This window comes from Phyllostomus hastatus, unplaced genomic scaffold, assembly GCF_019186645.2.
Source record: "Phyllostomus hastatus isolate PE091 unplaced genomic scaffold, TTU_PhHast_1.1 phas_scaffold_182, whole genome shotgun sequence".
NCBI classification, from domain to species: domain Eukaryota; kingdom Metazoa; phylum Chordata; class Mammalia; order Chiroptera; family Phyllostomidae; genus Phyllostomus; species Phyllostomus hastatus.
Window position 1 is genome coordinate 13,107,194 of NW_025334013.1, and position 25,527 is coordinate 13,132,720.

The following is a 25,527-nucleotide window of genomic DNA, read 5'->3' on the forward strand; positions in this document are numbered from 1 at the left end:
TGGTGGGTATTTCAGGCACAGAGCCCAGTCAAGGGGCTGGGAAGTTACTGCTGATGCGGTCACCATTCACATCCACTTCCCTGTGCTGTAGCACGTCTTAGCTGCGCCAGCCTGCTCCCAGAAGCGGTTTCCCTGTGACTGCGGCATGTCCCGGGCACTCTGCTTGGAAGGCATGTGGTGTCGTTTCTGCACAGAAGCTCCTACGCGTCCTTCAGGGCCCCGCTCAGAGACGCCCTCCTGTGGGAAGCCCTTCCTGACTCCCCCAAGGACCTCAAGTTCCTATTACAGTTAAGATGGCAATTTACTTAATAATTGGTTTTCTGTTCTCTTTTTTTTCTGTTCATTTTTTAAATTGTAATGATTATCATTTGTTTAACATGAAGCCCCTACCAGGCTGTGAGCTCCCTGAGGGCAGGTGTTGTGGGACATGAAGTATGGACAATTTGAGGGCCCTCTTTATTTATTTACTTTTAAATTTTTATTTATTTATTTGTAGAGAGGGGAAGGGAGAAAGAGAGGAAGAGAAACATCAATGTGTGGTTGTCTCACACGCGCCCTCTACTGGGGACCTGGCCTGCAATCTTGACATGTGCCCTGACTGGGAATCGAACCTGCAACCCTTTGGTTTGCAATGGCTGGTACTCAATCCACTGAGCCACACCAGCCAAGGCTGAGGGCCCTCTTGAAAAATATGAAATTATAAACACAAAGCCAAGCCTGAAAGTGAGTATTTATTTAGAATGAAAAAAATCACAACTTTACCTGAAAAATACCACAAACAATACAAATACAAAGTAATAATAAACTGTTACTAATCAACTGCCTGGCACTCCTCTGTAATACTCTTTACTTAGTTTTTTAGCTGCACGCTCTTTTCTCTCTTATGCAACAATAGCGGTACGGCATTTTCTAAAGCAGGACTAAAAAAATAATTCAGTCTTTCCTCCAGCATGATCAGTCAAAATTACTGTTTTTTATTAGTGATCGTTTTTATTTTTTCCTTCACCTTTGCAATTCATTACTGGTAAGGTTATTTATACTCTTAAGGGTTGTCGTCAAACTTGGGATAACCTCTATCCCATTTCTTTCATGTATGAGCCGTAAGATTTGGGAGGGTTTTTCCATCGACTAGCTCTGGCTTCATACATTTCAAACCTATTTCTCCTCCAATACCCTCGTACCACGGGGCCTGGCAAAATACTGGTCTCTGTCCTGCACCTTCACATCACAACCCTGGGGAGGACAGCGCAGTGGGCATTAGCCGTGTTCCTGGGAGGGACACCATTCGGGGGCACCTAGAAATGATAAGACCACACATGCAAGGAGATAGGGCCCTGTGAGCACATATACCCCCCAGACCTAAACCCAGGCCAACGTCCCTTCAGTCAGATCCCATAAAGGCCTGCGGCCATCTGACCTGGAGAGCGGTGTGATGGAGAGATTCAGTGGAAAGAGACAGTGGTCTGAATCAACCGTGGTTAAAATATCGCACTTTTGCAAATTTTATATAATTAAACAATCCCATGCAAATAATGTGTCTAAAGCTTAAGCATTACGAGCTTCATGGGAAATCCATTCCTGCGGAAGGCAGAGTTGAGTACCCTTGAGTCCCCTAAGGCCTAGCCTCGGGCATCATACACAGTAGGGGGTCAAGGTCGCCTCGGATGTCAGTGCTAGAAGGGAGAGCGTCGGACGGGACCGCTGATTTTCACCTCCCTGTGGAGTCCCGGCACTTGGAGGTGGTGTTGCAAAGGCCTCTGCTGGGGTTTGTTGAAACATGGAGCACCTCTGTTTAAATCATAATGATGACCTTAAGAGTCATCATCCAGCCCTGGCTGGTGTGGCTCAGTGGATTGAGTGCTCGCTTGTGAACCGAAAAGTTGCTGGTTCAATTCCCAGTCAGGGTACATGCCTTAGTTGTGGGCCAGGTCCCCGGTTGCAGGCGTGTGAGAGGCGACCTGTCAATGTATCTCTCACTCATCGATGTTTCTCTCCCTGTCTTTCTCCCTCCCTTCCCCCCCTCTAAAGATAAATAAATAAAATCTAAAAAGAAAAAAAAGACTCATCATCCAGCCGAACACGCACGGGCATTTTACAATGTGACAGACACTATTGTATGTGCCCAGCCTGTAGCAGGTCACTTCACCCCTACAACATGCCTGTGAAGTTGGAGCCATCATTATCCCATTTTTCAGATGAGGAAACTGAGACGTGAAAAGTTTCAGTTTTGTATATTAAGATTCCATGTAAGAAACCTTTTGAACAAAAATTTTTCTATGAATAAGTTTTGAAAAAGCCTGAAATGATTCAAGCCCTTCCCTTTACACACAGGGAAGTGACACCCTGAAAAAGGGGGGCCACCTGCTCAGTGCTGCACATTCATCTGTAACTCCTGGGCTCCGTCCCTATGCCGGACACCGCATGTGCCATGACCTCAGGGTTCAGAGATCAACAAGGTAGTCATGGAGTGCAACTTTAGTGGGGGCCCACAGACCGTATGTGCAAGATCTGAATAAGCAAATGTCCCAGTGAGTGCTGATAGAGGGCCTCTGGGGAGATGTGATTGGGTGACAAGGAAGGAGGGTGCTAATTCAGAGTGAGAGGTGCTCAGGGAAGTGTGGTCTGAGGAGGGGACACTCAGCCTGAGGCCTGAATGACCTGAAGAAGCCAGACTTGGCACCCTACGGGACAAAAGTGCCCCGGGTGGAGGGAACCATGAGTGAGTGCCGCGGCTGACTCCTGGGCTGGTGCTCCTTCACCCCTCGCTGCCTCCCCAGGCCCTCCCAGAGGTTCCTACGGCGTCCTGGGCCTTCTCCGTCCCTAGGGTGCCGACTTATCCAGGAAGGCAGCAACATTGCGGGGAAGGAGGGGGCTGTGGGTCCCCTTCCCAGAAGCCCTGTGGCTAAACAGGATCTGAGTGTCCTGGTTCCTGTCTGCCAGGGGGTGAGCAGACGTCCTCCCCGCCTTCTCCCCACTCCCCGCTCTGGCCCCAGCCCCAAATCTCCATGACAACTTCAGACACAATCCTGATCTGAAGGAGGATCTGGAACTAGGAGCACAAAGATCACAGTGAAGAAGAGACCAGAGGAGCCGGTGGACTTGCCGCTCCTTGCGCCTCGTCTCCTGCTGGCCTCCCCACTGGCCTGGCCAGGCCCCCATACCCCGGTTTCCCCGAAGACCCCAAACTGAAGGCTCTGCAGGTCTGCCCCGTCGCTGGACACAGCAAGGCCTGTGGACGGGATGGAGGCCCGTCTTCTGCAGCTGCCCCAGAGGCTGCTCCTGCTGGGGGCAGCCGCCCTGACTGCGTCTGCTCTGGAGACAGGTGAGTGTACAGGGACTTGGCTGGGGTGGGCAGGAGATTCAGACCCCACCACCCTTAGAGGCTGTTTCCCCAGCCAGCACTCACCCTGACGGGCTGGGGCCTCTTGAGTTGGGGGAGGCTGGGAACCCCTGTGCCCGGTCTTGCCTGGCACCCCCAAGTCTACCCAAACCCCTCTGGAAGACTAGAGCTCAAAGTCACCCAGAAGCAGGGGTCTGGGCATGGGTGGGAGAGCCCTCAGATCTGGCGGCGGAAGCTCTGTGTTCACCACTCACTCCGCCTCTTCCTGCATGGCTACCGTTGGGATCATTCTTTCAACTCGCTAGGTCTCCGTTTCTGCAGCAGTAAAATGGAATCCTAGCAGGCCCTTGCCCCTTAGGAGAATTTACTGTGCATGTACGATGATGAGATGAGCCGTGCAAGACTCCCACGCAACCTGGCACGCGGAAGGTGCTCAGTTCACGTGCTACGCCTCGTCCCCCACACGGGCATGTTGCTCCCTGACAGCTGAGGCTAAGTCAGGGTTTTGCTTTTTTTTTTTTTTAAATGATTTTTTAAAAAAGATTTTATTTATTTGTTTTTTAGAGAGAGGGGAAGAGAGGGAGAGAAACAACAATGTGTGGCTGCCTCTCCTGCGCCCCCAACTTGGGACCCAGACTACAACCCAGGCATGTGCCCTGACTGGGAATTGAACCGGTGACCTGCAGGCTGGCACTCAATCCACGGAGCCACACCAGCCAGGGCTACATCAGGGTTCTTTTGGCAAGGAGAGGGAAAGGCTGCTGGGGGGGCATGTGCCCAGCTCTGTCTGCCCCACCCGTAAGTAGGACGACAGTAACAGCTGACACGGCTGGAACACTCATTAAATGCCTTACTCACTGAGCACGTCCTTGTCCAGAATCCCCAAACACAAAAAGCTGTGAAAACCAAAATTTGTTCTTAGCTAATTTACTGGCGACACCCAACCGGAACTGACAGGAGGCTTTATTTTTCTTTATTTGTCCTGCTTAGGACAAATGTTCTTACAGCTCTGAAAATGTGACCGTGGAGGGCTGCAGCACGACACACAGTACAGGGTGCGGCAGAAGCATTAACAGGGTCGCAGTGGCTCGTGTGGAAATTAATACAATAGTTAATAAATAACAGGCCCTGGCTGGTGTGGCTCAGTGGATTGAGTGCAGGCTGCAAACCAAAGGGTCTCCAGTTTGATTCCCAGTCAGGGCTCACGCCTAGGTTGCGAGCCAGGTCCCCAGTAGGGGGTGCTGCAGAGGCAACCACACACTGATGTTTCACTCCCTCTCTTTATCCTCCTCCTCTCTCTAAAAATGAATAAAATATTTTAAAAAATGTTTACAAAAACAAAAAAATAAATGGGAAATATATATTTGGAAAAAATAACCATACAAGAGTGAACTGTTTGCTGTACTCACAACTGCAAACCTACTTCTGCCTCACCCTGTATACACATCATATTATCTTTGTGAAATCTGGAACGTTCTGAAACACCTTCTAGGGTTTTTGAATAAGAGATGGAGGGTGTGAATTAAGTCATTCAATCCTCACAAACATTCAGAGATTGCTTGCTCATCCCCGTTTTACCGATATGGAAACTGAGGCTCAGAGAGGAGGAGGCCCTTACCCTGGGTCACGCAGTCAGCAGGAGACAGAGCCAGGCTTGGAACGAGGCGCGTGGCTTCAGGGTCCGTGCTTTTCCGCTGCAGCCGACCTGGTGGACCTCTGCGGACAGACGTGGCACGGGGACGGGCTGCTGCTGCTGCGCTCGCACTCCCAGTCCCGCAAGTTCTACTTCGTGGCCCCGGACACCGACTGCGGACTCTGGGTGCGGGCGGCGACCCCTAGCGACAGGATCCGCTTCCAGTTCCGCTTCTTCCTGGTCTACAGCCTGACCTCCGCCTCTCCGACGTCTCCGGAGTCCCCTGTGCCCAACGCCTCCGCCCCAGCGTCGGCAGATGCGTGCGCCCCGGGCTCCTACCTGCAGTTCTACGAGGGTCCGCCAGGAGCGCCCCAACCCTTGGGCGCTCCTGTCTGCGGCCTGACTATCCCTGTCCCGGCGGCGTCCACCGGGGACTTCCTGGCCCTGCGCCTGGTCACCAGAGGTCGCCAGCCCCGCGTGGACTTCGTGGGCGAAGTCACCTCTTTCCGGTTTGGTGGGTTAGGGCTGTTGGTCAGGACCAGGGCCTCCAAGCTGGGGACAACTGCGGGGCTGGGGCCACCACCAATGGGGCGCTGGGGGCACTAGAGAAGGAAGGGGGCTGGCTCCTAAGGGAGGGAAGGAGGTGGTGAGTGGTGGCAGTGTTAGGGGTGGTCATCGTCAGGGACATTCCAGACCCAAAGAGCCAACCCCATAAATCTAGCTTCCACGGCTGTGCACACACACACTCCTGCACACAACCCACACTCGAACACCCACCCCTTCCACACACTGTACATGTACACAACTCACACCTCACACACCCGTACTCCCAACTCCACACCTCGCACAGCCACACTGCAATGCACAACCCACGTGCCGCACACACACTATTTACACCACACACACCTCACACACACGCAGTACCCCCTTGCACACTTCCACATAACTCACACACTCTCATGTTCACACACTGTGTCCTCTGCCCGGGTCAGCCCTTCAGAGTCCTAGTTAGGAGTCTCATAATTGTGAGTGACAGGACCCCACTCAGGCAGGGAAAGGGAAGTGATATTAATGCCCGTCACTCACTGAGCATCGCCTTTGGCCCTTTGCACGCGAGATCTTGTCTGTCCCTCTCAGGGGCTCTGCTGTGGCCGCGTTCTTATCCTCGTATGTATAGATGCGAGACAGCCTCGGGGAGGTTAAGGCAAGTGCCCCCGGCCTCCCTGCGCACAAGAGAAGCAGCAGGATTTTCGCTGCTAGAGTGTGTCCTCTCTCTCATATAGAGTTCAGGGCTTTAGCACCGACGGGTTCCCTCAGGACCGGGGACACAACTCACTGACGTCACAGCCAATGTCACAGAAAAGGCTGTGTCCAGGGAGAGCAAGCAGGTGATCTGCCAAAGTCTGGAAGATTCCAAAACCACGGAGAAGCTCTATGGCCGCCTGGGGCTAAAAATCTAGACTGGAAGATTCAACACGGGATTGTGCGCGCTTCAAGACAAGAACACGGGGGACCCTGAGAGCCAACGCCGGTTCGCCAAGAACTAGCTGCTGGCACGCCGGACCCTGGACAGCCAGTCCCGAGACACTGAGCGCGGGACTGGGCACTCTCACGCCGTCTCCTGTGTCTCTTTAGTCGAGTCCCATAGTGCTTCTTTCCTGCAATTTTGTGTCGATGGTCTGAATATTGGATTTTTAGATTCTCTCTCTTTCCCATTAGATCCTCTGACTCTGGGAGGAACTGTATGAACTTTGTTCCCTGAATCCTTGGGGCCATGAGCCTTGGTGACTGGAGTCCCTTTCTGACTCCTGCAAGTTCCTATAATTTTTTTTTAAATTACTTATTTATTTTAGAGAGAGAAAGAGAAACATTGATTTGTTGTTCCACTTATTTATGCATTCATTGGTTGATTCTTATTTGTGCTGACTGGGGATCGAACCCACAACCTTGGTATATCATGACGATGCTCTAACCAACCGAGCTACCTGGCCAGGGCTCCTGTGATGTTTTGCAAACAGCTCTCACTGGCTGATTAGAAATCAACCCCTCCTCCTCCCTCTCTCCCTTCCTCCCTCCGCCTTCTCCTCCCCCCACTTCTCCCAGTGGCCTTCCCCTCTTGAGGCGCAGCTGTCAGCCAAGGAGGCCGAGAATGCTGCTAATGCTGCTGCTGCTGCTGCTGCTGCTGCTGCTGCTGCTCTGTGTTGGCAGGACTGGGCTCCAAAGACTCTGGCTTCCGATTGGTTTTGTCCTTTGAACGAAGAAGGTTCCTTTCACATCCTTGGGCTACACACACAATCTCACTTGCTCATACCCGCAAGCACATCCTGCCTGGCTCAGGCACACTGTCTGACGTCTTACAGTCGCATGTGACTCCCCACACACGACCACACTGCTGTTCGTTTCCTCTCTCAGAGACTTCCACTCTCACACCTAATCACCTTCTGTATGTTAGATGATTCACTTTCATTTGCAAATGAAAGAAACCCAACTCAAGTTGGCTTATGCCAAAGGAGAACTTTGGGGGTCTCCTGTAACTGGGGTGTGTGGTTCAGGTGCAGCTGGATCCAGTGGTCCAAGTACCGTCCCCTGGGCTTTGTCTCTTTGCTCTCTCCCTCTCTCTCTGCGTTGTGTGGGTCTGTTGGGTTCCATGTCAGGCAGCTCCTCTTTCCACTTGGCAACAAGGGGAGCCTGCAGCTCCAAGTCCACGGTCACCCTCACAGCTCTAACCTCAGTGAAATACAGGGCAAGCACCTTTCTCATGGTTCTAGCAGAAGTCCTGGGGTCAAGTCTGATTTGTCCTGGCCAGGGGAGGGAACGCTCGGGTGCCCATGCCCACCTCTGAGCCCTGGTGTGGGGCAGTCCCACCTGAGCCGGCTTTGCTCCACCGAATGGGACGCTGGTTGAGTTGACCGGCCCGCCACCCCTTGCACTGAGCCATGCAGTTCTTTCACCTGCGTGCCTATTCATTCACTTAACAACTATGAACTCAGCGCCTGCCATGTGCCAGGTGCTATTCTAGGCTCTAGGGATCCAGCAATGAACAAAAGGGAAGTCCTGGCCCTCTCTGAGTTGACGTTTTGGCGGGGGAGACAGGCCGAAAACAAAGAATCAAGTACATCCTCATTCTGCTTAGGGGGGTCTGCTGTGCTGCAGAGGGACTCCAGTCGGGATCGGGAGGGTGGGAGGACTGCGGGAGGGCCGTGTGCTGTTCCCGCAGGGAGGCTAGGGAAGGCCTCCCGAGTGGAGACCCGCAGGGAGCCGCACCAACACTTGGGGAAGAGAACACCAGGTGGGGGTGATGGCGGGGGCAGCACCATGAGCGAGGATTTGCTTGGAAGTGTTCGGGTTCACCGGGATACTGCAGGCCGCATGCGTGCGCACACGGACACATGGTCACATCCACTGTGCCACAGTGTCTGTGAGCAGGGACCAAGTTCCTCTTCTGCTACTACTTAGATGTGAGCTGTGTGGCCTCGGTTTTCTCATCCCAGATGGGGTTACTTCGAGAACTTACTGAGCTGGGAGGCCAATGAAGGCAGCGTTTCGGACCACGCCTGGCAAGGAATAGGAACTCCTTAAGTGTTAGCCACCACCAGCATCACTGTCAACATCAGAGTTATGCACCTGTGTCCCATCACCACCAATGGCATCATCGTGGCTACGCACCTGTCTCCCATCACCATCAACATTGTCATCGTGGTTATGCACCTGTGTCCCATGAAATGCTCTTTCCTGCTCTCCTGCCCACACCTCCCACATCCCCTCACTATAGAGCCGCACCTCCTACTTGTTACAGGCTGGCCTGAGGCCCTCATAACATGCTTCCCCTTTTGGTCCCAGGTTTCTGTGGTCCCTACTTCCGCTGTCAGAATGGCAGGTGCATCCCCCTGAGCCTGGTGTGTGATCTCTGGGGCATGGACAACTGTGGCAACGGCAGTGACCAGGCTTCCTGGCCACCAGCCAACTGCACAGGTCAGTGACGGGTGCAGCCTGGGTCCTGCTGAGAAGCTGGGAAGGAAGGTGGGCCCCAGCTGCCCTTCCCCAGGGTCTGAGTTGGGGAGGGGGAGGAGCGGAGGCAGGGGCATGGTGGGAGAGAGCCAGGGGAAGCACAGTAGTGGGAACTGCGTTAGGCCAGAGGACCCGAGGAGCGGGGCAGTTAGAGCCAGGGTGACGCTAGGGGTGATCTGATCCAGGTGCTTTCAAATGGTATTTTAGTGGCGGAAGCTCCTCCTAAGTGGAACCTTGCACAGAGGCCCAAAGTATTGAAAAGAGAGATGCTCTATTTAAGTGGACGTGGGGGGCCCCACATCCCACCCAGGAACCTGACTTGGACTATTTAAGACTTACTTTGAAAACCACTGATCCAGTCTGACTCACATATTTTACAGATGGGGAAACTGAGGCTCAAGGTCATAGAGTCAGTGAGTGACGTAATCAGGAACGACCTCTGAGTGCAGAGAGACCAGGTCACCCAGGAACATCCTTCTTGGGAATCTGGAGATGCCCCTTCCCCCCAACAGAGCTTGCGCGTACTGTTGAACAGGTTGTTTACTGAAAAACAGCACCGGGCTAAGGGGTGAAACCCAGCCTCCCAGGACCCCACGCGCTTACCTCCCAGGCCACTCCTCAGTCCCCTTTGCAGGTTCCTGCTTATCTCCCTGTCTCGCTCTGCGCTTTGTGCTCTGAGGCTGGTCCCGACACCCGCTCCTCCTCCACCCTCCACACCCGTTCCCCCAGGGGTCTCCTTTATGACGCATCGCATCGCCAGCTGGAGTCGTCTTTGAACTCCGTTACATAACCACCTCCCTGCTCATCTCCATGTGGATGTGTAGGCGGCATCTCAGACTTAACTTGGCCCCAAACTGAACTCCCGATCCGCAGCCCTCCGTGTCCAGCTCCTCACCGGCTTCCCCTTCTCACCCAAACTGTGGAGTGACCCTTCGTTCCTTTTTGTAGCTCATAACCGAGCCATTGACATCCATTTGTTGGATGTTTTTCTCGTGGTCAGACTGCAGTTAGGGCTCATTAGGAGAAAGACGATGGAGGACAAGTGTCATTTGCACCACATCACATCGCAGGTACATACCCCCAGCCTGACTCGTGGCTGTCACTGTTGGCTCTGACCACCCAGCTGAGGCCACATTTGTCAGCGTTCTCCTCTGTTTCTCTCTGCCTCCTCTCCATCCTGTGCTCTCCGGGAGGCAGTCACTCGGTGCGGCCCCCACGTAAGCAGTGGGGAGTTAAGCTCCCTGGCCAGAGGAGCCACCTAAGACACTAAGTCAGATCAGGTCACCCCGGCGCTCAGAACACTCCATGCTCTTCACTCCAAGACAAAGCAAAGCCCCCCGGGGGCCCACAGGCCCTTGCGACCTGCTGCCGCTGCTGGCACCTCCCACCTGCCTTCTCGGTCCCCCGGCTCCTCTGGCCTCACGGCCAGCTCTCTCCCCTGCCTGGAAGGTGCCTCCCCAGAGATTTTCACGCTCATTCCTTTGCCTCCTAGGGGTCTCTGCTTAACTCTCACTCTTAGTGAGCTCTCTCCTGACCCCTTTATACATACATAAAACAACCCTGTGTCCAGGTCTGGGTAAATGGATAAACAAAAATATGATATGGCCACACAATGCAATTTTATTCAGCCTTAAAAAGGCAGAGAATTTGGACACGTGCTACAACATGGATGAAGCCTTGAAGCCACTCTGTAAGGGACATAAGCTAGCCGGAAAAGGGTCAGTGCTGAATGAGTCCACGTACATGAACCTGACGACCTGGAGTCATGGGATTCATAGAGGCGGGAAGTAGAATGGCGGTTGCCAGGGGCTGGGGGCAGAGAGGATGCAGAGCGAGTGTCCAATGGGGACAGGGTTTCAGCTTTGCGAGGTGAAGGGTTCTGGAGACGGTCGCACAGCAACGTGAGTGTGCTTAATGCTGAGCTGTGCTGTGCTGAGCTGTGCGCTTGAACGTGGGCACTGGTTGGTTGCGGTCTATTTCCCAACAATAAAATAAGAAGAAACCCTGCCCCCTGTCAGCAGGCCCTGTCCCTTTTCCCTGCTCGATTTTCTATGTGACATGATACTTTTCATGCTTCTCACACTTCCACGTCTCCAGTCCCACGAAGACCTTTCTGTCTATTCCGCTCCCAGTCGAACCCCCCGGTCCCTACAGCAATGCCTGGGGCACAGTAGATACCGGAGAAATATGAGTCACGTGAGTGGAAGGACGGACCTCTCTGCGCCTCAGCTTCCTTATCTCTAAAATGGGGGCACTGAACCTAACTTCTCAGAGTTGCTATGAGCTTTAAGTGAAATAGGGTGGGTACAGGGCCCAGCAGAGGAAACACATGAACACATTCTCCTTCCTGAGAAGAAGCTCCATCCATCAACCCCGGGCCCTGGAGCTAGGCTTCATGAGTTCAAGTCCTCCCCCATCACTTCCAGCTGTGGGACCTGGGCAAGTGACTTAACCTCATTTGCCTGATCTATGAAATGGAAACAAATTGTAACAAGCTCCGAGAGGTTTGGGGAGGTTTCAATGAAACAGTCATGTCTTCAAGGGGCTGTTCTCGGTGTTAGCTCTGCTGTTTCCACTGCAGGTCCCTCTCAGACGCCCAGCCAGGAGGGGAGTACGGACGACACCTCTAAGCCCCCAACTGCCCCCCTAGCTCTCAGGTCGGCAGGCCCCCTTGGGCTTGCGGCCGGGAGCAGCCCCCCAGCAGGCTGGGGCCCTGTGCAACAGGATGCAGCTCTGGAAGGTAGACGATTCTCCTTATCCCCCGCGCCCATGCCTCCCACGAAGATCACTGCCCCCTCTGCAGGTGATGGGGATGGGGCAGCAGGCCCGCGCTGAGGCCTGAGTGGACTCTCCCTTTCCTTCTGCAGGTCCCTGGCTGCAGAAGGTGGCGCTAACCTCCTCGCTGCTCCTAGCCTCTGTTGGCCTCCTCACTGGCCTCCTCTGGTGCTGCTGCCTTGCCCGCTGGCTGGCCTGGTGTCCTGGTGGCCATGGCCTCTGCCTTAGCTACCCCGCTTGTTGCACATGCCCCGGCCAGGTGGCCCCAGGGGGGCTGCAGCCGAGTAGGCCAGCCTTCCAGGGTCAGGGAGGCCATCCGTAGACAGGCTGCCACTTCAGAGGAAGGAGAGTGGGCTCTGGGTTCTGTCCCCATCCCCTAGCATGCTGTCTGGTCCTGGGCAGGTCACATAACCCTCCGAGACTCAGTCTGCTTCTCTGGAAAATGGGATGACTTCTGCCTCGCAGGGCTATGGGGAAGGCCACGGGGGGGTGGGGGGTGGGCAAGTGGCCCTGTAGCTCCTGCGGTGGCTAGGACTCTGCCGGATCAGCGAAGGCCAGGACCTCCATGCCCAGAGTGAGGAGCAGGGGTCCTGCTCACCCAAAACTGCCTTGATTCACCCCCCAGACCTTGCCTGCCCTGCTTTGCCTCGCTGCCCCCCCCCAAGGCTCCAGAGTCAAGCCCTAGGCAAAGACACAGGGGACCGCCCTGGCGGGGATAGCACCGTTTATTAAGAAAAGATCAAGACAAAGACCACGGGAGGGTCCCTTGTGGGACACAGAGGTCAGGTGTCCCAACCCCACGTCTGGGGGACTGCTGGCGAGGAGGGCGCTTGCCCCCATCTGGGTCCTCAGGTTCCCAATGATGGGGCAGGGCTGTCATGGCCCCTTCCTGTCTCCATTATGAGGGGCTCTTAGCTCCCCCCACCCAAGGCACTAGTTCTTTCCACCCACCAACGCCTCCTCCCCACATACCCCTTGGGTCTTCACTTCCAGGTCAGTAGGGGGATGTGGCCTGGGCGGGCAGGGAGACCCTCTCAGTGCTGGGCTCTGCCTGTAGCAGCTCCTGGTAAGAGCTGGGATGGACTTTCCCTTGTAGCCCCTGAGGGCTGGTGCCCTGGGCTAGGTGTTGGGGTAGGGGTGCAGACCAGCTGGCCAGGCGGAGGTGAAGGTGGAGGGGGGCAGGGACATGGGCTAATGGGGGTGGGGCTGCCTGTCCAGGGGTGAGCTGCCTTTTGCTCCACAGTTGGCACTAAAGAGTTTTTGCTACCCAGAGGAGGGTGGCAAAGCCCACTGCGACGCCCTCTGCTCCTAGTGGCTGGTGAGGACCCAGGCTGTACGCTGAGGCTGGCTCTTGTAGGGACAAGGGCTGCCCAGGGCTGCCCGGGGCCGCAGGAACGGGCGGCCCAGTGTTGCCACGGGGGCTCTCCTGGTGGGGGCGCTTCTGAGCCCACTCAGCCACCTTGCCTGCCCCTCTGAGGCACCTGCTCCCATCCACCTGCCCTGTTCCCCAGCCTGTGGCTTTGCCCAGGTGTTTGTGTGGGGGGTGATGTGCCCACCCTCCAGTCCAGCCCAGGGCAGTAGCAGCAAAGCGTGGCATCGCCTCAGTTTCTTACAAAATAGTCATAATAATAATATTAATAATAGACTCGACGTTGTGGGGCTGGGACGCCGCCCAGCAGTCCTTGTGGGGCCGGCGGCTGCCTACGAGGGGCAGGGGCGCGTGTTGGCCCCCGCCTGGGCGCCGTGCTGCAGGTCCAGTGGCTGCGGGGGAGGGCCACCGGGCTGGGCGGAGTGCAGCACCAGGTTCCTGAGACAGCCCGTGATGCCCGAGGAGAACCTGCCCCTGGTCAGCGTGGCCACGTGGGGGGCTCCGCCTGTGGGGAGGGGAGAGGACAGGACCCGTCAGCTCCAGGGGCCCCGGAGGAGAGGAAGACACGTGCTGGAGGTCTGCAGGGGCCCCACTGCTGCACCAAGGCCTGAGCCCAGGACTCACCGATGTAGATGCTGGCCTTGGTGTTGACTGCCACGTTGGGGCCTGGGGACTGGCCGCTGACCAGCTCCTCACCGTCCACCTGGATGGAGCCTCTCCGGCCCTCTCTGTGGTGGGTGGAACTGGGTCAGGCCCTACACCACCGGTCCCTGACCCAAGGAGAGTCCCCTCCATTTTCCACAAGACTACAGAAATACTTGCTCCCTGAGTTCCTTCCTTCCCCACGGGTTGAGAGAGATCGTTCCCCACCGCCCAAGCACCCGCCACACACACAGCTTCCTAGCACCCTCCCAGGCTTCGTCCACCCCCAGGGAGCTTGCCCGCCCGCCCGCCAGCCCATGGCCATGGAGTTCTGCCCTGCCCTGGAAGCCCGTGCTTGGCTCTCCCTGACACAGGCTGCGAGCCGTCTCCCCAGAGCCCAATGCCTGCCTCCCCGAGCACAGTGGGGGCCCGCACCCTAATGCCCAGCTGGGCTCCCTTACCGCAGCGCCGTCACCCGATGCCACTCGCCATCATTGATGGGATCCTCAGAGACGAGGCGGGCCTCCCCGCTGCCCAGCTGGTAGCTGCAGTCACACGGGCCCAGGCAGGTGTGAGTGAGGTGGGGCAGGACGGGAGCGGGGTCGGGGGGGGTGGTGGTGGTGCGTCACGGGGACACTGGGAGCTGCAGCTTCTTGTGGAAGGAGCCATGGGGCTGACCGGAGAGGAAGCCACGGAGGGGGTGACGGGGGCCAGAGAAGGGAGGGGACCCACCTGAAGACAAGGTGCCCTTCCTGAAGTCCGAGACTGATGAAGTCCTTCCCTTGGCCGGCCCTTCCCATCTCCTGCAAGGGAGCACAGGCTCTCTGGGGTCCCCAGCCTGGAGAGCTACGGCCCCTGATGGCTGTGGCCTCTGCCTTTCTCTCTCCCACTGCCCCGGCCACCAGAGGGCTGGGAACACTAGGATCCCCGGCCGGACGCCCACACTCACCATGCCCTGCCAGAGCAGGAGGCCGCTGGCCGTGCGGGTCCGAACTTCCAGCTGGATGGTCTCAGGCACCCCCGGCAGGCTGGGAGTGTGGAGCGGGCAGCAGGTGAGCGGGCAGAAGTCCCAGGTTCCCATTCTCCCTGCAACCTGTCCCCTCCCCGGGCCCACCAGCCTTCCCAACACCCGTCTCACCTCCTGGAGAAGACGTGGCCGGGGAGGGCTAGGAAGCCGTCATCGTGGAAATAGACTCCGTACTGTCCCGGGGCATCTGTGGGAGGAAAGGGGGGTATGAGACAGCTGCTCACCTGCTCCAGGTATCCATCTGGTGTCAGCTTCCCCCACCCCACTTCCACCCTGACACGCATGACCAGAGGGCTCTGAACCTGCAGCCCCCGGAGACCCGGGGGGCTGTGGACAGAATCCAGACGCCTGTGAACTTGGACAGGAAAACACTACAACTCTGCTCACTCACATCTCGCTGAAATCTAGCAGCTCCTTTAACTACGCACGTAGGCAGCGCGCTAAAGGAGCAGCAGCAGCACGTGCGACCTCCCCACTGAAAGGTTTCCTTTACAAATCACAGTAGGGGCGAGTCGCTCAAAACGCTGTTTACACTTATTGACCTCGAGTCAGTGGTTAGGGCCAGCACTGCATCTTACTTAATGTGTTGATAAAGAAGTACATAGGTTACAGCTGAGAAAATGTAAAATATTTTGGGTCTTACTTCAGTGTAATTGGTTTCCTATGCATGTTTAAAAAGCAGCCAGTAGGTCTGGGGAAGGGGAGCAACCATCCCTATTTGCTAAGTCCTTGTCCTGGTTTTAGCCTTGAAAGGCCCACATCCCCAAACACCCCCAGCCCTGAGGACACTGGGACAGTTGGTCACCAACGTCCACGACACCTGAAAGGTTCAGAACCTTTGTGTTCCTTCCATCTCCCAGATGGGATGATCGTCTGGGGGCGGGGGGCAGTGAGGGGCTTGCTCAGGAAGTGGGGGGCCTGGATGGCAACCTGGACCTTTAGCCTCCAGTGTCCACACTGGGTGCGGCCCCAACACTCCCGCCCTGCCCGCTCAGACCCGTCCCAGAGGCCAGCGCTGGCCCCAGTGGGCCCGGCAGCTCTGAGGGTCAAGGATACTTTGCTGCCTTCCACCAGATGATGTCCCAAGCATGTGCAAGGAGTCTCACATCTGCCCACAAATATCATCTCATTTAACTGGAGCCTCACAGTAATCCTATAACTTGCATATAATATCAACAAAAACTAACATAATATACCCACTCTGGACCAGAAATTGTTCTAAGCATTTTAAATACATTAAGTAATTTCACCATCACACAAAATTTTATCCGAAGCCTTGTGGCAGGATGTTACTTCTCCCCATTGTATGCATAAAGAAACTGAGGCACAGAGAGGTTAAGTGACTTGCTCAAAGTCACACAGCTACCAAGTGGCAGGGCTAGGATTTGAAGCTGGGCAGGCTGGCTTCAGAGGCCATGTTCTCATCCCCTACGCCACCGGCTCTCCTATTACATTCATGATCAAGAAGAAGATAATGTCCATAAAGCAGCTGGCACAGTGCCTGTGGGTGTTCAATGAACGTTCATTTTTTAATTATTCTCAGTGCTTTTAAATGGACTGTGGAATCCTTGAGAGTGAGGGTCCTGCCTTAGTCCTCTGACAGTCATTGCTCCAGGGACAAGGAGGGGCGCACGACAGACGGATGCTGACAGAATGCACAGATACAGAGGAAGAACAGGTCAGAGTGGTATATGGGCCTGGCCAAGGTCACCTAGCCAGTGAGTACATGGTAGGGCCCAGCTCCACGTGGCTTTGCTCTTCTTTATCCTGTCTACATGTGCCCAGTGAGCCTCTCACATGGACCTGTTCCGCTCAGAGGCCAGCATTAAGGGTGTGGGGTAACTGGACAAGGGGGCTCAGAGACCCGCCACCAGGGGGCGACAAGGCTGCTCAGCTGCTCTGGCTGGCCACAGCGAATACGCACCGTTGCCCCCGCTGCCTTCAAGATGCCAATCGGACTCTGCTACCCCGTGTCCAGAGCCTATGGAGAAAGGCAGGGTCCAGTCAGTGGTCACAGACAGCTGTGGGTACTCTGCCCAGCCCCAGGGCCCCAAAAGGGAGGTGGAGAGAAGCCAGGGCAGTTACCTTGTTGGCAACGTGGGCCAGAGAAGCCGGGGGGACAGAGGCAGCGGGTGCCCTGGCAGGTGCCCCCATGCAGACAGGGCTCAGGGAGCTGGCAGGGGTTCTCCTCGTGCTCGCAGAGGTCCCCTGCGGGCCGTGGCGGAGGTGAGTGGGCGCAGGCTGGAGTGGCTGCCGACCACCCTGTGCCCCGCCCCTGCCCCCTCTGGGCCCCGGGCAGGCCCACGCACCTTTGAAGCCATCCCGACACAGGCACTGAAACTCATACTCGCCAGCAGGAAAGCACGTGGCGCCGTTCTGGCAGGGCTGGCCCTCGCACGGCGAGTTGTCGTAGCACTGCCCAATGCCCCGACTGCCCAGGAAGCTGTAGGTGAGGTCTAGCCGCTTCCCATTCACTGACACCTGTGGGCACAGGGACACTGACGGACTTGGGGACGCAGGAGGCAGGGCATCGCTGGACCGGCAGGGAGAGGAGTGCAGTAGAGGTAGCTGGGAACCCACGTTGGCACTTGAGTGGTAGTAACGTGGGACTCCAGGGGAGGGGGCCGAAGGAACAAAAAAGCCCGCCTACTGCGCGCCACCAACTCCATCAGCACAGTCAGTCCACAGTACAACCCTCTCCACTTTACAGAGGAGGAAACTGAGCTGAAGATCCTGGTCCCAAGGGCCTTCGGCGAGCTGCAGGCAGGGGGCCGGCCGGGTCCTCACCCCTCCCCTCCCAGCTGTCCCCTGGAAGCTGCTCCTCACCTCGCCTATGCAGCCGTGGAAGGGAGTGCTCATGTTGGTGGCTGGGGACAGCTGCACGGAGGGCTCCACGCCACCGAGGTAGAGGAGGGTGTGCAGGTTGAGGCCTTGGCTCTTGCCCGGCGAGGAGCGCAGCACAGGGCGTCCGCCGTTCACCCGCAGGCTGCCGTCCTTGTTGAGGCGCTCGGCGGACACACGGTGCCAGCGGCCCAGGGCCAGCGGCTCTGTGCTCCGCAGGACAGCCAGCCCTAGGGAGGACGCCAAGGAGGGCGGGCACACGGATGACCCCCTGCCCTGCCCCACCCCACACAGGGACTTGAGGAGACGGGGAGCTTCCTTCAGTGTCCTAGTGTTCCACGAGGAAGCTGAGAGGGGTCTTGGGACTCAACCGAAGCCACACACACAGAGAAGGAATGGGAAGGAGCAGGGGACTTCGATTGGTCTGACTCCTGAATTCATCCCTCTGAGCCTCCTCGGGGTACAGACAGCCAAGGGGGGCACAGCGCGTGGCACCTAGAGCCCACCTGCGTTTGGTGTCCAGCGCTCACCTGACCCTAGCTCGTAGCGGAACTCCAGGTGGCCACCAACCATCGCCAGGGACACGAAATCTTCCACGGGTTCCCTCTTCCCTCCGCTGAACAGCAGGATTCCGCTGGGTGCCAGTGGCTTGAACTCAACGTCCAGGCGTAGCTCATGGTGCGTGTTGGTGAGGGCGGGCAACGCCAGGTAGGAGCCGATGCCCGACATGGAGGGGGTGGTCACGGTCACACCTGTAGCAGCCACCGCTCAGCCAGGGGCGGTGGGGGCACCAGAGTCCCGGGAGGGGTCCAGCGACTCAGCCTTACTCTGGGACCCCTGCCCACCTCACTCTCTCGTGCCGGAGGCTCGAGATCAGCTGGGAAACAGCGGTAGCTGCACGGGAACTCCTGGCCCACCCAGCACTGCAGACCAGGCCGGAAGGACCTCCAATACGACGGACATCCCTTTTGGGGGCTCTCACGTAGGGATTCAGACCGGGCGGGAGCTTGGCCAGTGACTTTGAGGCTAATTTTACCTTCCTAGGACCCAGCATGGCCTCAGAGGGGCCCTGCCCAGCTCCCCCCCATTCTTACTGGGGTCCAAGGTGGTCTCAGGCAGGGGCCCACTCACCTTCCTCACATCTCGTCCCTGAGCGGCCCAGGTGGCAGCGGCAGGTGTAGCCTCGGCCGTCGGGCCGGTTCACACAGGTTGCGTCGGGCCCACAGGCCTCTGGGGGACACACGGGCCACGAGGAGGACATTGAGGTGACACAAGAAAGGGGGGGTCCTGATGCCAAAGCCCTGCCTACTGTACCCCAGGGGCCTCGGCTCTCTAGGGTTGGGCCGGCCTGAGGAGGGGGAATGGGTTAGAGCAGGGTGGGGTCAGAGGAGCTGGGCGGGAAGTAGATGAGTGATTCTGTCCGTCTGCAGGGTTCTTGAAAGACCGCACCTGGACCGCAGTAGGGGGGCGATGGGTACCTGGGTGGCAGGTGATGGGGCGAGTGCCTCGGTCACAGAGGGGGAGGGACGGTAGTTACCTGGGTTGCACTGATAGAGGGGAGGCGAGTCGTAGTTACCTGGGTCGCAGTAAGGCGGGGCGAGTGCCTGGGCATCAGCGTGGGGGTGAGTTTTGGGGGAAGCAGAAGCGGGAGGCAGAGTATGAGGGTGGCAGTGGTGAGAGTCCGATCTAGGGGGGCCGGTTGGTACCCAGGTACGAGTGACGGCGCATGGTAAGTGCAGCTAGCTAGCATTTGGGGCGTGGGTGGACATGAAGGGCCACGGGCGAGCACCCAGGGTGAGGGTGGGCAGGAGGGCGCACACGCACCTGGATGGCAGTGCAGGGCCTGGGAGTGCTCACAGCGGCTTCCGGTGAAGCCCGCCTGGCAGATGCACACGTAGCTGCGGCTCTCCGAGTCCTGGCACCAGCCCCCGTTCTGCAAGGCAGCCGCCAGGGGTCAGGCCGGGGCACTCTGGCCCTCCCCCACTCCGGGCCCCAGGTGGCACATGAGGTGTGGGGCTACCTGACAAGGGTGGTCCCGGCAGGTGGGGCAGTGGGAGATGCCGTGCGCTGTGAGGTTGAGGTCGTGGAAGACGATCTCCTCGCCCTGGATTCGTAGTTCCCGAACACAGCCTGGGGGGTGGGCAGGTGGAGGAGTGAAGGTGGGGGTGCTGGGAGGCTGGCCCAGTCCCGGCCGTGCCCTGCTGGGCCCTCCCAGCCTCTCAGGGCTCTGCCAGCCAGCCAGGTGAGGCTTGGCCCAGGCTGGAGACGGAGAGGGGGCTCACCTATGAAGCCGCTGCTCTGCCCTGCTTTGGGGATGGTGCTATAGTCAGGGTAGCCGCCTAGGTAGAGCTCCTCATTTAGGTCCAGGCCCTGGAACTTGCCCTGGGGAGTGGAAAGGTCCAATGTGGCAGACGGGCTGGGTGGAGGCGGGGCAGGGGCAGGGGCAGGGGCTAGGAAGAGGGGGTGGGTGGGGTCTCACCTGGGAGGTCCCGTTGACCGGGGCCAGGCTGCCCACAATCAGGGAGCCCTGGGTGAGGCTGCGCAGCAGGGTCACGGTGTGGAACTGGCCCAGGGCCAGTGGGGTGGGGTGGCGGATGGTGGCCATGCCTGAGCCTGCGTCGAACCTGCTCCGCGGGGTAGGGGCAGGGCCGGGGCAGGAGAGAGTGGCTGTCTGATTTGTAAGAAGGGCTGGGCAAGGGGCCCCCGCTGCTTGGGCAAAGGTGACGTCACCATTCCCTTCAGGACTGCTCCAGTGCCTGTCGCTGCCTTGTCCCCCACCCCATCCCCCACCCCCAGCCTGCCCCATCCCTGCATCTTCCACAGCTCTTCTCTCCTCCCCACACCCCTGCCCTGGGAGCTTATCCAGAGCAGCCCCGGGGTTCTGATCGCCCGGGTCCCAGGGCCTGCAGCCTCACTGCCCCTCTGAGCACTGCTTCCTCTGAGATCGCCTTGTTCCTTCAGTCATTGTTTAAGGCTGGCCTTCCCCAGCTAGAGCACACCCTGCCCCGGGGCTGGAACTCGATCTGTTTTGTTTATCCCTGTACCAGTGCCCGGCACGCAGCGGCCCCACTTCCGAAGGACACACGCAGCACCACCGAGCGTCTGCATGCAAATCTCAGGCCGCCTCCGCCGCCTCCCCCACTGGCTGGCTCACTGTGCCTCCTCCAGCAGACTGAGTGGCACCGAGGGTAACGGCCACATCACCTTCCTCCAGAATCTCCGTGTCCAACTCAGCCCGGGGCGGTGTGCGGCGGACTAAAGCCCTGAAGTCCAGTCCCCCACCCCCCGACCCCTGCCCCTGCCCCTCGTACACTGGGAGGGCGAGGGTCTCACCGGAACTCAGGCCTTCCACCCACGAGGCCGAAGGAGATGAAGTCGGGCAGCCTGCTGGCCAGGTTGGTGCGGCTGCCGGGGACCCGCTTCTGGCCGTTGTACAGCAGCATCCCTGGGCGGCGGCACAGCTGTGTCAGGGCCTCCCAGCCAACCTCGGGCTCCCCGTCTGCCCAGCCCAGGAATGAACCACCCAAGCCAGGAGCCCTCCACTCTAAGAGCCGCCCCTCCCTCTGGCACTCTCCGCACGGCCAGAGCCTTCCCACCACCTCGGGGTGGTGCCCTAAACAGAAGGCCTGGCTGACAGCTCCCAGAGAGAACCTGAATCAGCTTCGCTCCCACTGCAGGCTCTCCCTGAGCGGGGTGATGGCGGCAGACACTCACCCGAGTAGAGGAGGAGGCCTGGACAGTGAAAGTCAGAGACCCGCGAGAGGTGGGAGGAGACAGATGAGAGAGAGAGAGAGGGGGAGAGGGTGAGAGATGGGAGGAGGAGGAGGGAAGAGGGAGCAGAGAGGAGACTAGGAAGATGGGACAGGAGGACTGGGTGTGGATGCACCAACGGCGGAGGGACCGTGGGGAGGCTCCGATGGCAGATGTCACAGAGGGGGGGATGCAGAGAGAGGAGGCGTGAGAGAGGGCCCAGAGGGGCAGCCTGGGGGCTCCAGGACAGAGAGGGCTGAGGGCGGTGAGGACTCGGGGCTTCCAGGGCTCACACCGTGATGGCAGCTACTCCAGGAGATTCCCTGCCCTGGGCCCCCACATCAGCTTCTCTCCCGCTCACCGTCAGCCGAGTCGGGCCGGAAGGTGATCTTGATCTCGAACTTCCTGTAGGCATCCTTGATGGTGGGCAGCGGCAGGAAGGAGTGGGGGGTCTGCGTGAAGTAGGGCACCACCCGCTCTGTCGGCAGAGAACACAGAGAGGATGCTTGCCGGGCAGCGGCCAGGGCACTGCCAACCTTGGGGGGCGGGGGTTACTGTCTGACCTGGCACCTGCAGATTGGCAAAGGCTTTGACCTTGCCCTGACGGTTAGTGGCAGTGCAGACGTAGGTGCCTGCATCCTGGGGGCGGACCGAGGGCAGCAGCAGCACGTTGTTCTCCACGCGGCTGTCAGGTGGCAGCTCCCCGTCCAGCTGCAAACACACCTGCACTTGGGACCCTGGCCTTGGCCTGTCTCCCATGTCCGCCTCAGGTCCAGCCCCCCACCCCAAGCACTGTGTGCCCAGCCTGGTCCAGGTCGTAGGGGCACAGAGATGGTGGAGACCTGGTCCCTGACCCTCAGGCATGCCCGCTGGCCCCCTGCCAGGCACTTACCTTGTTCCAGGTGATGTCAGGAGTCGGGTAGCCAGAGGCCATGCAGGGGAAGACAGCTGCAGAACCAGCAGGCACACGGACCTCGGGGGGCGTTGAGATCTGGGGCAAGGCTAAGAGGAAAGAGACCAAGGCCATCAACGCCATGGCAGGCAGCATTTGTGAGCCCAGCCTGTGCCCAACTTGTTTAATCTTCACGTGGTCTCTTGAAGGGAGACAGTGTACCCCCATCTCACAGACGAGGAAACTGTGGCTTAGAGGGAAAAGTGGGTGTTGATTCCTGGTTGCAAAGCGGGAACGGGCCAGAGTCAGGGCTCAGGGAAAGGTCCATTTGACCCCACAGCCCAAGGCCCTTCAACGCACCGGGGCAGAAAAAAATGGCGTGGCCCTTTGCAGACCTGAGAAGGGGGCACTAGGACAGTGCAGGTCAGGAAGTTAAGGGGCAAGTCCTAGGGTTTGGCGTGAAAAGGAATCGCCGTTAAGGAAAGCACCAATCTGTGCCTGCCCTGCATCCACGGCCCTGTTTCACTCTGTTGTGTCTGTCTGGTGTTCTCCTGTCTCCGCCCCCAACCGGGCCGTAGGTCTCCCTCCCCGGGGCAGGTGCTTCAGGGGGGAGGGACTACCTATCTGTTTCCTCTTGATGCCCCCTGGCGTGGCCTTTTCCTGCGAGCTCCAGCCTGCCCCAGAGGAACACTCACTCTGACCCCCCGCTGCCTCCACCAGCTGTGAAAGCTGCCCCTTCAATACACAAAACTGAAAATTCCCACGAGAGTGGAAAGGAAGAGTAGAGCCGGAGAGTGCCACGCAAGAAGCCCCCACCGCAGTCCCCGCCGGCCTTCACCTTGCACGAGCAGCAGCACGTGGGACTGGGTGGTGCCGGCGGCATTGGAAGCGGTGCAGCGGTACTGCCCGGCGTCCGCCATCTCCACGTGGGCGATCCTGACGATGCCCCCGTTCTGCACGACGCCAGGCCGCATGCGTCCTCCCACTTTGCTCCACGTCACTTGAGGCTTGGGGTCCCCCAGGGCCAGGCACTCAAACTCCACAGCGTGGCCGACCACCACGGTCTGCACAGAGGTCCGGATGTTGATGAGCACGGAGGGCAGAGCTGGGGGAGGAGGGGGCACAGGCAGCGTGAGGCCAGGCTGGAGGGTCCAGGAAAGGCGAGCACAGGAGCCCTGGGCACTCATTTCTTCATTCACTTTCTCGCGCATTCACTATTAACACACTTGTTTCCTCTTGTGTTTATTCCTCTACTCACTTGTGTATCCACTGTCGTCCTTCGTCGATTTGTCTGGGCACCACTCACTCCACCCATCTCCCTTCCACCTCCTTCCCTTGCAATGTCTGTCAAGCCCCCTTGCTCTACACTAGACACAAGCACGCCGCAATGGAATCATTCTCTTTATTCACACACATCGAAGGGCTTTCCGGGGAACACGGTCCCTGTGCCCTGTCCTCAGCAGAGGTCTGAGCCACCCACCGTCTCACCTTGGACAATTAGCTGGGCACTGGCCTGGGCCTGTCCCCATGGTCCATGGGCCTGGCAAACATATGTCCCTTGGCAGCTCTGGTCCAAGTTCTGGATTCTGTGAAAAGAAAACAAGTCATCAGTGAATAAGAACAACTGATGAGAATGCTTTGCAACTGCAGGGGAGTTCGAAGCCATCGGAGATCAGCACACAGCGTCAATGTCTAGTCTTGCAGTCACCACGGGGGGCAGGCAGGCGGGCTGGCTGTCATTGCCCTCTTTTTTAGATTAGCACCTTATGGTCTAGAGCTCAAGACACAAGTCATCGAGGAGCAGAGCTGAGACCTGGATCACGTGTATATATCCGGCCCCAGAGCCTGTTCTTTCCTCTAAACAATACGTACACGGGCCACTATTCACTAAAGGCCTCCGTGTGCTAAGCACTGTGTTCAGTGCTTTAGATAATTTCATTTTGGCCTCATCTGACCCACCGTACAGCTGAGGACACTGGGGTTCAGAGGCGGAGGGACTTGTCCAAGGACCTCGTTTCACACAGAGCACCGTAGGGCAGACACTCTAACAGCCCCACCGCTCGGGCTGGGGTGCCCCCACCCCCACTCACCGGAGCACCCCGTCCTGCACACTGTGGCCAGGAGGCAGCTGACCCCCTTCCTTGAACCAGCGGAGCTGGGTGCCTTGGTCGGTGGGCACGGCGCAGTGGAACTCCACGCTGGCCCCGGTGCTCTTGGTCTCCTGCTGAGGTGTGACCTGAACGGTGGGTGTGGACCCTGCTGGGCTGGCGGCAGCAGGGAGAGAGCCAGAGGGGCCTGCGGGGACACGTACGAGGTTCTGCGTGTGTATGTGATCCCTGACGCCTCCCCAGGGCCCAGGAAGCCCCCATCCTAACGTTCAAGGAATGTGGTTCTTCTGGCAGCTTCCCTGACCAGAGAGAAAGACTTTTCATGGGCCGATCACCCATTTGCTCACTCATGCAGACACTCAGTCAACACACGCAGGAGCCAGCGGGGCACGGGGCTCCGCGGTCATGGTGAAGGCACCTGCATGTCCTCCTGCAGGGAGGGACAGGAGGTCAAGTAGGGGCGGATATGTATCATTGGCACTTACTAAGTGCCTACTGTGTGCCACGGGCTTTACACACATGCATCTAAGTCAGCCTATGCACTGGCATTGTCCTCTCCACCTGACAGATGAAGAAACCGAGGTGCGAGATGACTGGGCCACGCCTTGTCCTACAGCTGCTGAGTGACGGGGCTGTAGCCCAGGCTCTTGACCAACGGGCTACATGCTGCTGCACTTCTAGAATTCGGGGCCTCATAGCACTTGTTTGGCTTTGTGTGACTGATGGAGGAGGCCATGGAGACGCTGGATTCTTTGGAGATCCACCGAAACTCTGGGAATGCCGGGGGCAGCGCTGCCCTGCCACACACGCTCACTGTCATCGCTGCCCAGCCTTCACCGAGCCCCGTCCGGGTGCTGTGGTGGGGGAGCCGGGGCTGCTGAAATGACTGGGCCCAGGCCCTGCCCTGAGCATCCTCAGTTGGGCTGGTGAGGAAGGCTGCAGTGCATCTGTGCCCTTGGCAGTGTGAGGTCACCACCAAAAGAGCAATGCAGCCACGAGAGCTAGAGGTGCTGAGAGCTCAGTGAAGGGGGTCTTCCTGGAGGAGGTGGGCCTGCTCCAATCCTTGGAGAACAGGGGGAAAAGGAAGGATTTCCGGGTGGCATAATGGAGGGAGGCCTTTGCGCCCTAAGTAGGGGGTCCCC

General features: G+C 58.2%; 2 protein-coding genes across 15 annotated transcripts in view; one reads left to right on the forward strand and one right to left on the reverse strand.

Moving 5' to 3' along the window:
- The first annotated feature begins 3,240 nt into the window (after window positions 1-3,240).
- On the forward strand, window positions 3,241-12,353 carry LDLRAD2 (low density lipoprotein receptor class A domain containing 2). The gene is made up of 4 exons (XM_045859396.1): window positions 3,241-3,322; window positions 5,041-5,487; window positions 8,814-8,945; window positions 11,563-12,353. The coding sequence occupies exons 1-4, from the start codon at window positions 3,241-3,243 to the stop codon at window positions 11,814-11,816; spliced, it is 915 nt and encodes a 304-aa protein (XP_045715352.1). The 3' UTR covers window positions 11,817-12,353.
- A 110-nt stretch (window positions 12,354-12,463) lies between these two features.
- The window catches only part of HSPG2 (heparan sulfate proteoglycan 2), a 96,328-nt gene continuing 83,264 nt past the window's right edge, over window positions 12,464-25,527 (reverse strand). For 9 of the 14 annotated variants that reach the window (XM_045859392.1, XM_045859391.1, XM_045859386.1 and 6 more), the window contains 24 exons: window positions 24,368-24,572; window positions 23,766-23,863; window positions 23,116-23,382; window positions 22,278-22,387; window positions 21,949-22,096; window positions 21,747-21,863; window positions 21,350-21,367; window positions 20,969-21,080; window positions 20,115-20,259; window positions 19,918-20,017; window positions 19,656-19,765; window positions 19,460-19,568; window positions 18,767-18,865; window positions 18,166-18,387; window positions 17,621-17,865; window positions 17,104-17,275; window positions 16,880-17,002; window positions 16,719-16,775; window positions 14,906-14,981; window positions 14,717-14,795; window positions 14,500-14,570; window positions 14,229-14,312; window positions 13,750-13,853; window positions 12,464-13,630 (listed from right to left, as the gene is read on the reverse strand). In XM_045859392.1, the coding sequence (XP_045715348.1) occupies window positions 13,458-13,630; window positions 13,750-13,853; window positions 14,229-14,312; window positions 14,500-14,570; window positions 14,717-14,795; window positions 14,906-14,981; window positions 16,719-16,775; window positions 16,880-17,002; window positions 17,104-17,275; window positions 17,621-17,865; window positions 18,166-18,387; window positions 18,767-18,865; window positions 19,460-19,568; window positions 19,656-19,765; window positions 19,918-20,017; window positions 20,115-20,259; window positions 20,969-21,080; window positions 21,350-21,367; window positions 21,747-21,863; window positions 21,949-22,096; window positions 22,278-22,387; window positions 23,116-23,382; window positions 23,766-23,863; window positions 24,368-24,572 (3,044 nt within the window). In that variant the 3' untranslated portion in view covers window positions 12,464-13,457. The remainder of the gene's footprint in view (window positions 13,631-13,749; window positions 13,854-14,228; window positions 14,313-14,499; window positions 14,571-14,716; window positions 14,796-14,905; window positions 14,982-16,718; window positions 16,776-16,879; window positions 17,003-17,103; window positions 17,276-17,620; window positions 17,866-18,165; window positions 18,388-18,766; window positions 18,866-19,459; window positions 19,569-19,655; window positions 19,766-19,917; window positions 20,018-20,114; window positions 20,260-20,968; window positions 21,081-21,349; window positions 21,368-21,746; window positions 21,864-21,948; window positions 22,097-22,277; window positions 22,388-23,115; window positions 23,383-23,765; window positions 23,864-24,367; window positions 24,573-25,527) is intronic. The other 5 variants (XM_045859395.1, XM_045859394.1, XM_045859393.1 and 2 more) reach the window with 1 other exon arrangement.

Coding starts and splice junctions, on each gene's coding strand:
- LDLRAD2 (XM_045859396.1), top strand. CDS start 3,241: ATGGAGGCCCGTCTTCTGCAGCTGCCCCAGAGGCTGCTCCTGCTGGGG. Junction 5,488..8,813: donor AGTCACCTCTTTCCGGTTTG/GTGGGTTAGGGC, acceptor TTTTGGTCCCAG/GTTTCTGTGGTCCCTACTTC. Junction 8,946..11,562: donor GCCACCAGCCAACTGCACAG/GTCAGTGACGGG, acceptor TTTCCACTGCAG/GTCCCTCTCAGACGCCCAGC.